This window comes from Nerophis lumbriciformis, linkage group LG03 (assembly GCF_033978685.3).
Source record: "Nerophis lumbriciformis linkage group LG03, RoL_Nlum_v2.1, whole genome shotgun sequence".
In the NCBI taxonomy this organism is placed as follows: Eukaryota; Metazoa; Chordata; class Actinopteri; order Syngnathiformes; family Syngnathidae; genus Nerophis; species Nerophis lumbriciformis.
Window position 1 is genome coordinate 31,480,632 of NC_084550.2, and position 14,369 is coordinate 31,495,000.

The 14,369-nt window shown below is 41.3% G+C and overlaps 2 protein-coding genes across 4 annotated transcripts in view; one reads left to right on the plus strand and one right to left on the minus strand.

Annotated features, from left to right (window-relative positions):
- The window catches only part of LOC133575919 (plakophilin-1-like), a 52,124-nt gene extending 43,914 nt beyond the window's left edge, over nucleotides 1–8,210 (plus strand). The window contains exons 9-13 of the mRNA XM_061928846.1: nucleotides 527–697; nucleotides 768–921; nucleotides 4,108–4,294; nucleotides 6,078–6,162; nucleotides 8,010–8,210. Of these exons, the coding sequence (XP_061784830.1) occupies nucleotides 527–697; nucleotides 768–921; nucleotides 4,108–4,294; nucleotides 6,078–6,162; nucleotides 8,010–8,084 (672 nt within the window). The 3' untranslated portion in view covers nucleotides 8,085–8,210. The remainder of the gene's footprint in view (nucleotides 1–526; nucleotides 698–767; nucleotides 922–4,107; nucleotides 4,295–6,077; nucleotides 6,163–8,009) is intronic.
- Nucleotides 8,211–11,293: 3,083 nt separating this feature from the next.
- The window catches only part of LOC133583163 (troponin T, cardiac muscle isoforms-like), a 25,007-nt gene continuing 21,931 nt past the window's right edge, over nucleotides 11,294–14,369 (minus strand). The window contains exon 11 of one of the 3 annotated variants that reach the window (XM_061937305.2): nucleotides 11,294–11,533. In XM_061937305.2, the coding sequence (XP_061793289.1) occupies nucleotides 11,494–11,533 (40 nt within the window). In that variant the 3' untranslated portion in view covers nucleotides 11,294–11,493. The remainder of the gene's footprint in view (nucleotides 11,534–14,369) is intronic. The other 2 variants (XM_061937298.2, XM_061937312.2) reach the window with 2 other exon arrangements.

Genomic DNA, 14,369 nt, shown 5'->3' on the forward strand with positions numbered 1-14,369 from the left:
TCAAATATGTTGTCTGTGTAGCATATTCAACTGAATATGGGTTGAAAATGATTTGCAAATCATTGTATTCCGTTTATATTTACATCTAACACAATTTCCCAACTCATATGGAAACGGGGTTTGTATATATATATATATATATATATATATATATATATATATATATATGCACATCTCCAGTATTTATTTATTTTTTCATCCAACCATTGTATCGGTTGCGTCCTTTGTGGCCTAAAGTTGTGTTGTGTTGGCTTTTGCAGTGGTGCTGTAGCTGAAAGTTGTCATGTTGTAATTCATGATATGGTCTCATGTTTGTAATAATCTTTCTCGACCACCACATCTATCCGCCATGTTGTTGTGATGATGTCACAGACAGACTCGAGTCTGACTTTCTTGAACCTTTTTCCTTTTTCTACTGTTTTAAAATCCACCGATTCAGTCATTGATTCCATTTCTGAGTATGACATGTCTCTCATGACTGTCCAATCACATCAAGTCATATTCTGAACCCTCTGGCCCGGCGCAGCACGCCTTTGACTTCCCCGTGGTGGAGGACTCCAACCCCAGCGGCGCCGGCTGGCTCCTGCACTCCCAGACCCTGCAGACCTACTTGGCCCTGCTCGGCTCCAGCCAGCAGGGGGAGACCCAGGAGGCTTGCTGTGGGGCCCTGCAGAACCTGACGGCCCAAGAAGGCATTGTGAGCTCCACTCGGCAGGTGAAGGTTGACTTTCCACATGCTTGATGCTCACGTCTGCACCTGTGTGGAGGTGTCTGACGCCATGAGCCAGAACATCGTGCAGAAGCTGGAAGGCCTGCAGGCCATCAGCCCTCTTCTGAAGTCCAATAAAGTCAGCGTGCAGAGGAACGCCGTGGCCTTGGTACGCAACCTGTCCAAGAACACCAACCTGCACGGCACCTTAGGTGAGAACTTTCTACAACTTCCTGCTCAGAAAAGCTTTCCTTCACATCCTGAGATTCTGGATCACCCTTTCCAGAAGACTTTTCTAACGAGACCCAAGTCTCAGCAGGTGGATCAATATTGTGAAAAACTCTTTCAAGCTTATTTCTCTCCAAATGTAATCATTATTGGGTTTGTTATTTGTGGAAAACTAAAATGTGTTTTAAAACACTTCACTTTTTAGTACGGCCTTGTTCCTAAAATGGAATAAATTCATTTGTGTCCTCAAAATTCTACACACAATACCCCATAATGACAATTTCAAAATGTTTTTTGTTAGAAAATTTGCTAATTTATTAAAGATTAAATAGTAAGAAATCACTTTATTCCAAAAATGGAATATATTCATTTTTGTCCTCAAAATTCTACACACAATACCCCATAATGACAATTTGAAAACGTTTTTTTGTTAGAAAATTGTGCTAATTCATTAAATAGTAAGAAATCACCTTATTCCAAAAATGGAATACATTCATTTGTGTCCTCAAAATTCTACACACAATAACCCATAATGACAATTTAAAAAGTTTTTTTGTTAGAAAATTGTACTAATTTATTAAATAATACAGAGTAAGAAATCACCTTATTCCTAAAATGGAATAAATTCATTTGTGTCCTCAAAATTCTACACACAATACCCCATAATGACAATTTCAAAACGTTTTTGTTAGAAAATTTGCTAATTCATTAATGATTAAATAGTAAGAAATGACCTGTAAGCTTTGCGTATTCATAGACTCACAGATATACACTCTGGAAGCCAGTTGTGCAGAGTTAAACAAAGGTTTAATGTTTTTTTTCCAGTTTTCACTCGTATGTTTGTCCAGACTTTTCAGTCTCACCAGACCTCCTCCTCCTCCTGCACCCGGCCGCTCACTGTTAAAGACAACAGATGATTAGATTAACACGTACCACCTGCGCAATCTAAACATCTGCCAGCTGTGTCTCGCCGTCAGCACATGCCACGCCCCCGTCTGATGGCTTTCTGTTTTTCAGAACCATGGACAGAGGCGGTGACCTTTACTCCTACAAGCGCGCTGATCACACTCCCTTTCCACATCACCGTATTCCAAAAATGGAATATATTCATTTTTGTCCTCAAAATTCTACACACAATACCCCATAATGACAATTTGAAAAATGTTTATTGTTAGAAAATTGTGCTAATTTATTAAAGATTAAATAGTAAGAAGTCACCTTATTCCAAAAATAGAATAAATTCATTTTGTCCTCAAAATTCTACAAACAATACCCCATAATGACAATTTAAAAAATAATTTTTGTTGGAAAACGTTGCTAATTTATTAAAGTTTAAATAATAAAAAATCACCTTATTCTAAAATTGGAATAAATTATTTTTTGTCCTCAAATTTTCTACACACAATACCCATCCATCCATCCATCCATCCATCCATCTTCTTCCGCTTATCCGAGGTCGGGTCGCGGGGGCAGCAGCTTAAGCAGGGAAGCCCAGACTTCCCTCTCCCCAGCCACTTCGTCCAGCTCCTCCCGGGGGATCCCGAGGCGTTCCCAGGCCAGCCGTGAGAGATAGTCTTCCCAGCGTGTCCTGGGTCTTCCCCGTGGCCTCCTACCGGTCGGACGTGCCCGAAACACCTTCCTAGGGAGGCGTTCGGGTGGCATCCTGACCAGATGCCCGAACCACCTCATCTGGCTCCTCTCGATGTGGAGGAGCAGCGGCTTTACTTTGAGTTCCCCCCGAATGACAGAGCTTCTCACCCTATCTCTAAGGGAGAGCCCCGCCACTCGGCGGAGGAAACTCATTTCGGCCGCTTGTACCCGTGATCTTGTCCTTTTGGTCATGACCCAAAGGTCATGACCATAGGTGAGGATGGGAACGTAGATCGACCGGTAAATTGAGAGCTTTGCCTTCCGGCTCAGCTCCTTCTTCACCACAACGGATCGATACAGCGTCCGCATTACTGAAGACGCCGCACCGATCCGCCTGTCGATCTCACGATCCACTCTTCCCCCACTCGTGAACAAGACTCCGAGGTACCTGAACTCCTCCACTTGGGGCAAGATCTCCTCCCCAACCCGGAGATGGCACTCCACCCTTTTCCGGGAGAGAACCATGGACTCGGACTTGGAGGTGCTGATTCCCATCCCAGTCGCTTCACACTCGGCTGCGAACCGATCCAGTGAGAGCTGAAGATCTTGGCCTGAGGAAGCCATCAGGACCACATCATCTGCAAATAGCAGAGACCTAATCCTGCAGCCACCAAACCAGATCCCCTCAACGCCCTGACTGCGCCTAGAAATTCTGTCCATAAAGGTTATGAACAGAATGGGTGACAAAGGGCAGCCTTGGCGGAGTCCAACCCTCACTGGAAACGTGTCCGACTTACTGCTGGCAATGCGGACCAAGCTCTGACACTGATTATACAGGGAGCGAACTGCCACAATAAGACAGTCCGTTACCCCATACTCTCTGAGCACTCCCCACAGGACTTCCCGGGGTACACGGTCGAATGCCTTCTCCAAGTCCACAAAACACATGTAGACTGGTTGGGCAAACTCCCATGCACCCTCAAGGACCCTGCCGAGAGTATAGAGCTGGTCCACAGTTCCACGACCAGGACGAAAACCACACTGTTCCTCCTGAATCCGAGGTTCGACTATCCGGCGACACAATACCCCATAATGTCAATTTGAAAAAGTTTTTTTTGTTTGAAAATGCTGCAAATTTACTAAAGATTAAATAGTAAGAAATCACCTTATTCCAAAAATGGATTACATTGATTTTTGTCCTCAAAATTCTACACACAATACCCCATAATGACAATTTGAAAACGTTTTTTGTAAGAAAATGTTGCTAATTTATTAAAGATTAAATAATAAAAAATCACCTTATTCTAAATTTGGAATAAATTATTTTTTGTCCTCAAAGTTTCTACACACAATACCCCATAATGTCAATTTGAAAAAAAAAAAAATTGTTTGAAAATGTTGCAAATTTACTAAAATCTAAATAGTAATAAATCACCTTATTCCAAAAATGGAATAAATTCATTTTTGTCCTCAAAATTCTACACACAATTCCCCATAATGACAATTTCAAAAGTTTTATTGTTAGAAAATGTTGCAAATTAGCTAAAGATGAAATAGTAATAAATCCTCTTCCCCCTCAGCTCGGAAAGTGCTGCCGGAGCTGCTGAGCATCCTCCAGGCGGGCACGGGTGCGGGCAACGAGTCGGACGACACACTGGCCATGGCGTGCCAGACTGCCAACTTCCTGCTGGCCAAGGAACCAGAGAAAGGCAAGCACCTGGTGAACGGTCAGCTGATCACGGCTCTGCAGGAGCTCAGCCAGAACAAGTGAGTGGTGAACTTTAACCTCAGCAATGGACTCTTTCACTTTCACTTTCACTTTCACTTTCATTCTGCTTCACCAGGATGCTTCTCTTATCCTTTATGTGCTGCAATAAAAGTGGATCAGCATCAGTTTAGTCCGCTTGTAGAGCTGAGAATCACTTTCTGGAACATTCATGTAGCAAATAAATATTCTTCTGTAGAATCAACTAAATAACACAAGAATTTAACATTTTTCTAACTTTTAAGAATCATCCCCCGAGAAAATATGCTGACAACATAAAAACAAAATAGAATATCTTGCCACGGTTTGTTTAGATTTACAAGGTGAAAGTCAAATATGACATCAGTTTAATATATATATTTATCAGTTTAATAACAATAATTGAAGTCTCCTGACATGATGTTGATGATTATGTTCACAACTAGTGGAGACTTTGCAAATGTCACGTCTTCAACTACTGTGACACATCCCAGCAACTTCTTGGCTCAAGTCCTGACCTTGACTTAAGTCCTGACCTTGACTTAAATCCTGACCTTGACTTAAATCTTGACCTTGACTTAAGTCCTGACCTTGACTTAAGTCCTGACCTTGACTTAAGTTCTAACCTTGACTTAAGTCCTGACCTTGACTTAAATCCTGACCTTGGCTTAAGTCCTGACCTTGACTTAAGTCTTGATCAGGACTTAAATCCTGACCTTGACTTAAGTCCTGACCTTGACTTAAATCCTGACCTTGACTTAAGTCCTGACCTTGACTTAAGTCCTGACCTTGACTTAAGTCTTGACCTTGACTTAAATCCTGAGCTTGGTTTAAGTTATGACCTTGACTTAAGTCCTGGCCTTGACTTAAGTCCTGACCTTGACTTAAGTTCTGGCCTTGACTTAAGTCCTGACCTTGACTTAAATCCTGACCTTGACTTAAGTCCTGACCTTGACTTAAGTCCTGAACTTGACTTGAGTTCTGGCCTTGACTTAAGTCCTGACCTTGACTTAAGTCTTGATCAGGACTTAAATCCTGACCTTGACTTAAGTTCTGACCTTGACTTAAGTCCTGACCTTGACTTAAATCCTGACCATGACTTAAATCCTGACCTTGACTTAAGTCTTGATCTTGACTTAAGTCCTGACCTTGACTTAAATCCTGACCATGACTTAAATCCTGACCTTGACTTAAGTCTTGATCTTAACTTAAGTCCTGACCTTGACTTAAATCCTGACCTTGACTTAAATCCTGATCTTGACTTAAATCCTGACCTTGACTTAAATCCTGATCTTGACTAAAGTCCTGACCTTGACTTAAATCCTGATCTTTACTTAAATCCTGACCTTGACTTAAATCCTGATCTTGACTAAAGTCCTGACCTTGACTTAAATCCTTCTTAATGAATACTTAGGTCTACTACACTACTGTATTTAATGTTGTCATTATGGTGGTACTTAATGAATACTTAGGTCTACTACACTACTGTATTTCATGTTGTCATTATGGTGGTACTTAATGAATATTTAGGTCTACTACACTACTGTATTTAATGTTGTCATTATGGTGGTACTTAATGAATACTTAGGTCTACTACACTACTGTATTTAATGTTGTCATTATGGTGGTACTTAATGAATACTTAGGTCTACTACACTACTGTATTTATGGTGGTAGTTGGAGAGCCAAGTGTTCTCTAAAGTTGGTACTTAGTGAAAGAAGTCCTGGTCTATGGTCTTGTCCCGAGAGCAGGTCCAGATGAAAAGTGTGCCATGGTCTAGATACTAAAAGTGAGTCTCCTTCTAGACACTTCCCCAAGTCCAGCAAGGCAGCATCACTGTTTCTCTACCAGCTGTGGTCCTACAAAGACATCCAGAGCCTCCTGAAGAAGGTGAGTTGTGTCCTCCTCTCATATTTGTCACTACATGAGGAATGTTGCCACTCAGGTCTGATGAGGTTCTCACACTAACGTTCTGTTGTTGCTGATGAGGTTCTCACACTAACGTTCTGTTGTTGCCGATGAGGTTCTCACACTAACGTTCTGTTGTTGCCGATGAGGTTCTCACACTAACGTTCTGTTGTTGCTGATGAGGTTCTCACACTAACGTTCTGTAGTTGCTGATGAGGTTCTCACACTAACGTTCTGTTATTGCTGATGAGGTTCTCACACTAACGTTCTGTTATTGCTGATGAGGTTCTCACACTAACGTTCTGTTGTTGCCGATGAGGTTCTCACACTAACATACTGTTGTTGCTGATGAGGTTCTCACACTAACATTCTGTTGTTGCTCAAGAGGTTCTCACACTAACGTTCTGTTGTTGCCGATGAGGTTCTCACACTAACATTCTGTTGTTGCTGATGAGGTTCTCACACTAACGTTCTGTAGTTGCTGATCAGGTTCTCACACTAACGTTCTGTTGTTGCCGATGAGGTACTCACACTAACGTTCTGTTGTTGCTGATGAGGTTCTCACACTAACGTTCTGTAGTTGCTGATGAGGTTCTCACACTAACATACTGTTGTTGCTGATGAGGTTCTCACACTAACATTCTGTTGTTGCTCAAGAGGTTCTCACACTAACGTTCTGTTGTTGCTGATGAAGTTCTCACACTAACGTTCTGTTGTTGCCGATGAGGTTCTCACACTAACGTTCTGTTGTTGCCGATGAGGTTCTTACACTAACGTTCTGTTGTTGCTGATGAGGTTCTCACACTAACGTGCTGTTGTTGCTGATGAGGTTCTCACACTAACGTTCTGTTGTTGCTGATGAGGTTCTCACACTAACGTTGTGTTGTTGCTGATGAGGTTCTCACACTAACGTTCTGTAGTTGCTGATGAGGTTCTCACACTAACGTACTGTTGTTGCTGATGAGGTTCTCAAACTAACGTTCTGTTGTTGCTGATGAGGTTCTCACACTAATGTTCTGTTGTTGCTGATGAGGTTCTCACACTAATGTTCTGTTGTTGCTGATGAGGTTCTCACACTAACGTTCTGTAGTTGCTGATGAGGTTCTCACACTAACGTTCTGTAGTTGCTGATGAGGTTCTCACACTAATGTTCTGTTGTTGCTGATGAGGTTCTCACACTAACGTTCTGTAGTTGCTGATGAGGTTCTCACACTAACGTTCTGTAGTTGCTGATGAGGTTCTTACACTAACATTCTGTAGTTGCTGATGAGGTTCTTACACTAACGTCGTGTAGTTGCTGATGAGGTTGTCACACTAACGTTGTGTAGCTGCTCATGAGGTTGTCACTAACGTTGTGTAGTTGCTGATGAGGTTCTCACACTAACGTGTTGTTGCTGATGAGGTTCTCACACTAACGTTCTGTAGTTGCTGATGAGGTTCTCACACTAACGTTCTGTAGTTGCTGATGAGGTTCTCACACCAACGTTCTGTAGTTGCTGATGAGGTTCTCACACTAACGTTCTGTTGTTGCTGATGAGGTTCTCACACTAATGTTCTGTAGTTGCTGATGAGGTTCTCACACTAACGTTCTGTAGTTGCTGATGAGGTTCTCACTCTAACGTTCTGTAGTTGCTGATGAGGTTCTAACACTAACGTTCTGTTGTTGCTGATGAGGTTCTCACACTAACGTTCTGTAGTTGCTGATGAGGTTCTCACACTAACGTTCTGTAGTTGCTGATGAGGTTCTCACACTAACGTTGTGTAGTTGCTGATGAGGTTGTCACACTAACGTTGTGTAGTTGCTGATGAGAAGTGTTGTGTCCTCACAGCAAGGCATGAGCAAGAGCAGCTTTGTCAACCAGGCCACCTCCGCCGTGCACAAGGCAGCCTCCGTCCTGGACTAGGATGCTTCTTCCTTGCCTCCGTCCTGGACTAGGATGCTTCTTCCTTCTCCTGTTCATCACTACTTCAATGGATGTTCTAGCTACTCCCTTTCACTTACAAATAAACTGAAACTGAACTTTATTGTACTTCAAACGATGTCATGTCTACTCCTTTTCACTTCAATTTACAAACCCCGTTTCCATATGAGTTGGGAAATTGTGTTAGATGTAAATATAAACGGAATACAATGATTTGCAAATCCTTTTCAACCCATATTCAGTTGAATATGCTACAAAGACAACATATTTGATGTTCAAATAATCATTAACTTTAGAATTTGATGCCAGCAACACGTGACAAAGAAGTTGGGAAAGGTGGCAATAAATACTGATAAAGTTGAGGAATGCTCATCAAACACTTATTTGGAACATTCCACAGGTGTGTAGGCTAATTGGGAACAGGTGGGTGCCATGATTGGGTATAAAAACAGCTTCCCAAAAAATGCTCAGTCTTTCACAAGAAAGGATGGGGCGAGGTACACCCCTTTGTGCACAACTGCGTGAGAAAATAGTCAAACAGTTTAAGAACAACGTTTCTCAAAGTGCAATTGCAAGAAATTTAGAGATTTCAACATCTACGGTCCATAATATCATCAAAAGGTTCAGAGACTCTGGAGAAATCACTCCACGTAAGCGGCATGGCCGGAAACCAACATTGAATGACCGTGACCTTCCATCCCTCAGAAGGCACTGTATCAAAAACCGACATCAATCTCTAAAGGATATCACCACATGGGCTCAGGAACACTTCAGAAAACCACTGTCACTAAATACAGTTGGTCACTACATCTGTAAGTGCAAGTTAAAGCGAAAGCCATTTATCAACAACACCCAGAAACGCCGCCGGCTTCTCTGGGCCCGAGATCATCTAAGATGGACTCATGCAAAGTGGAAAAGTGTTCTGTGGTCTGACGAGTCCACATTTCAAATTGTTTTTGGAAATATTCGTCATCGTGTCATCCGGACCAAAGGGGAAGCGAACCATACAGACTGTTATCGACGCAAAGTGTAAAAGCCAGCATGTGTGATGGTATGGGGGTGCATTAGTGCCCAAGACATGGGTAACTTACACATCTGTGAAGGCACCATTAATGCTGAAAGGTACATACAGCTTTTGGAACAACATATGCTGCCATCTAAGCGCCGTCTTTTTCATGGACGCCCCTGCTTATTTCAGCAAGACATTGTCAAGCCACATTCAGCACATGTTACAACAGCGTGGCTTGGTAAAAAAAAGAGTGCAGGTACTTTCCTGGCCCGCCTGCAGTCCAGACCTGTCCCCCATTGAAAATGTGTGGTGCATTATGAAGCGTAAAATACGACAGCGGAGACCCCGGACTGTTGAACAACTTAAGCTGTACATCAAGCAAGAATGGGAAAGAATTCCACTTTCAAAGCTTCAACAATTACTTTCCTCAGTTCCCAATCGTTTACTGAGTGTTGTTAAAAGGAAAGGCCATGTAACACAGTGGTGAACATGCCCTTTCCCAACTACTTTGTCACGTGTTGCAGCCATGAAATTCTAAGTTAATTATTATTTGCAATAAAAATAAAAATAAAGTTTATCAGTTTGAACATCAAATATGTTGTCTTTGTAGCATATTCAACTGAATATGGGTTGAAAAGGATTTGCAAATCATTGTATTCCGTTTATATTTACATCTAACACAATTTCCCAACTCATATGGAAACGTTTTTTTTATTCAAACAATGTCACGTCTACTCCTTTTCACTTCTATGTCCTTTAAATGTTGTTCTGTCTACTCCTTTACTCTTCAATCTACTTCAAATTATGTTCTATCTACTTCTTTTCACTTCAATGTACTTCAAATGATGTTCTAGCTCCTCCTTTTCACTCCAGTGCACTTCAAACGATGTTCTGTCGACTCCTTTTCAGGTGAGTGTTGTCCCAGTCAATAAAGTAGTAGTAGGCGTGAGTCAGATGATGAACAGGAAGTTCAGGGCAGGAACTAACTTGTCTTTCCACCTCGCCCTCCTCTTTTCATTCTTCACTCTTTCACCTTCAGCCTTCAGCCTTCAGGCATCTCCACCATCCTCTCCACCCTTTTCAGGCATCTCCACCATCAGCTCCACCCTTTTCCCACAGACTGCAGGGGGCGGAGTCTCCTTGTTAATAAACATGACATTGCCCACAAAATAATAATGAATCAAAATCAATGTTGTTGTGAAATATTCACACATCAAATATTACACTTTGGAAATCCTTTTTTTGGGGGGGGAATATTGCCTATTTTGTTTTTGCTGTACAAAAAATTAAGTTTTCTTTGACAAAAAGGACATCAATGATATTACAAAGTGATCTAGAGACGTAAGCGTTGGGTAAAAATAAAAACTTTTTTTTTTTTTAAATGCTCATTGCTGATGAAAAAGTAATGTTCTAAATGATTGACATGTTCAAGTACTTCACATCAAATATTACACTTTGAAAGTTGTTTTGGGAACGATTTTGCATGTTTTATGACTAAGACCCTTCTGGGTCCCCAGGACCAAAGTTGAGGGGAGCCCTAAAATGTATAATTTCTAGATTGTAGGACAAAGTTAAAAACTATTAAAATGAATTTGTCAGACTTGCTAAATGAAGTTTGTACATTTGGAAATGTTTCAGTTCTTTGTCAAGTGCAGGAAGTCATATTTAGAATTATTATGGAACTAACTTTGTACATCTAGAAGTTGGCGGGCCTTTTAAGATATAAAGAAGTATTTTATTTTGGAAACCAGCATTATTCAACTTAAGTTCTTAACATGAAACATCCTCAGGATGTTGTAGGAATTTTAAACCAGATTTTCCATGTGGAAGAAAACCCAAATATCTTATTTATCTTCTCAGTTTTAACATTTTAAACTAGAATATAAAAAGATCATGCTAAAATTAAAATTATGATATCAAGTTAATGACTAAAAATAAGTAAAAAGCTATTTAAAACTGTGGAGATTTCTAGAAAATAAAATCTTGGCAAGTCACAAATTATTTGCAGTGAACAAACCGGATTGGACAGTTTGAAAGTGGGAGTGGCTTGTGTAATTAATAAGCTGTCATTAAGGAGTGTTACAGTTGGCACACATACTTTGTTGCAATCAGGTCACACACACACACACACACACACACACACACACACACACACACACACACACACACACACGCACACACACACACACACACACACACACACACACACACACACACACACACACACACAACGTTCTTACATTGCACACTTTGACAGGTGCTTGATCTTTATTTCACAAACAGTTTTTGCCCAGGTGACTTGGACTCTGAGGTCCTGCGTACAGTTTTTGCCCGGGTGACTTGGACTCTTGAGGTCTAGACGTAGGAATGCGGGGCAAGTCGTTACTTCCTCAGGCCGCGCTTGCTCCTGCCGCCCTTTGTGCTGGGAGGGAAAGTCAGAAAGTCAGGAAATGGGTTGTCAAAGCTGAACATGTATCAAGTAAATCCGGTAATATTGGTGTAACTTGTAACATTGTTGGCCAACACCACCCCCTGGAGGTGTAACTTGTAACATTGTTGGCCACCACCACCCCCTGGAGGTGTAACTTGTAACATTGTTGGCCAACACCACCCCCTGGAGGTGTAACTTGTAACATTGTTGGCCACCACCACCCCCTGGAGGTGTAACTTGTAACATTGTTGGCCACCATCGCCCCCTGGAGGTGTAACTTGTAACATTGTTGGCAGCCACCACCCCCTGGAGGTGTAACTTGTAACATTGTTGGCCACCACCACCGCCCCCTGGAGGTGTAAATTGTAACATTGTTAGCCACCACCGCCCCCTGGAGGTGTAAATTGTAACATTGTTGGCAGCCACCACCCCCTGGAGGTGTAACTTGTAACATTGTTGGCCACCACCACCGCCCCCTGGAGGTGTAAATTGTAACATTGTTGGCCACCACCGCCCCCTGGAGGTGTAACTTGTAACATTGTTGACCACCACCACCCCCTGGAGGTGTAACTTGTAACATTGTTGGCCACCACCACCCCCTGGAGGTGTAACTTGTAACATTGTTGGCCATCACCACCCCCTGGAGGTGTAACTTGTAACATTGTTGGCCACCACCGCCCCTGGAGGTGTAACTTGTAACATTGTTGGCCACCACCACCCCCTGGAGGTGTAACTTGTAACATTGTTGGCCACCACCACCCCCTGGAGGTGTAACTTGTAACATTGTTGGCCACCACCGCCCCTGGAGGTGTAACTTGTAACATTGTTGACCACCACCACCCCCTGGAGGGCATGCAGCACTACTCACTTGTAGTACACTTTTACACCACTTGTGGCAGTAATGACTATCAAACAGAAGAAGTCATAGAGAAGTGTCTTAAAGCGCAAAAATGATGACTAAAGTTCTGACTCTGTATTTTCATTTGCACTTTAATTTTATTGACAGTTTATTTAGGGAAAATATTAATTTAATTTACATATTTTAGTTGCATGTAAAACAGTTATGTTTGACACCCTTACAGTATTTATTTTTCTAATCAGCCTGACCTAAGTCTAATTGAATTAATTAATTAATAATTTAATTTAATTTAATTTAATTGACAGTTTATTTAGGGAAAATATTAATTTAATTTACATATTTTAGTTGCATGTAAAACAGTTATGTTTGACACCCTTACAGTATTTGTTTTTCTAATCAGCCTGACCTAAGTCTAATTGAATTAATTAATTAATTAATTAATAATCTAATTTAATTTAATTTAATTGACGGTTTATTTAGGGAAAATATTAATTTAATTTACATATTTTAGTTGCATGTAAAACAGTTATGTTTGACACCCTTACAGTATTTATTTTTCTAATCAGCCTGACCTAAGTCTTATTGAATTAATTAATTAATTAATTAATAATCTAATTTAATTTAATTTAATTGACAGTTTATTTAGGGAAAATATTAATTCAATTTACATGTTTTAGTTGCATGTAAAACAGTTATGTTTGACACCTTTACAGTACCGTATTTTCCGCACTATAAGGCGCACCTAAAAACCACAAATTTTCTCAAAAGCTGACAGTGCGCCTTATAATCCGGTGCGCCTTATATATGGGTTAATATTAATATTAATTTTCATAAAGTTTAGGTCTCGCAACTACGGTAAACAGCCGCCATCTTTTTTCCCCGTAGAAGAAGAAGCGCGCGGTGCATGCTGGGATATGTGACGTTTCATTTCCATTTGTGTGTTTATGTAAAGACCCCAAAATGGCTCCTATTAAGTGTGTTGTCTGTCTAATTATAAATAATGCAGACGAGGCGTGTTAACTGACTTCTCAACGTTTACTCACAGCGTGCTCATAACCACATTCTAACTGCCAGCATACAACAACGCTTCTCAGGGCTACCGCGCATGGTCGTCACTATCGTTGCATGCTGGGTAGTGTAGTTGTTATATTTGCTGCTCATAACATCACATTAAGAGACACGCTTACGCGCTTAATTCAAGACTCGCCGTCATTCCGGGTGGATTGACAAAAGACCTCCAGCCGCTAGATATTGGTGTCAACAGGGCATTCGAAGCTAGACCGCTAACTGCGTGGGAACAGTGGATGACAGAAGGCGAACACACGTGACGTTCACCAAGACAGGGAGACAGCGCCAGACGACATACGCCACTATCTGCCAGTGGATCGTAAATGCCTGGGCTGATTCAGTCTCATCTGTGGTCCGAGCTTTCAGGAAGGCAGGAATTGTCACTGAACTAATAAACGGCAACGACACTGACTCCATTAATGACGACTTCGACGAGACCCGGCCATGTTGGATGCCGTATTCGCTCAACTGTTTAATTCGGACACTGAAGAAGAAGAATTCGAGGGATTTGTGAATGAGCTATAACTTCATAAAGTGAGCTTTACATTTTTATTTAGTGTGTTGTGTTGTGTGACATTAACGTTTGAGCAACGTTGAGTTATTGATATATTGTTATTGCTCTGCACTATTTCACGTGTTACTATATTGTGATTGCACGTTTGATTTACGTAACACGAGTAAATCAGCTGTTTATTCATTTTGGGAGTGAACGGAATTGTCAGAACGCTGGTTTGTTATCTATTAATAAAGTTTGACTGACCTATCTGACTGTTTTGTTGACATAGGTGCGCCTTATAATCCGGTGCGCCTTATATATGAACAAAGTTTTGAAATATGCCATTCATTGAAGGTGCGCCTTATAATCCGATGCGCCTTATAGTGCGGAAAATACGGTATTTG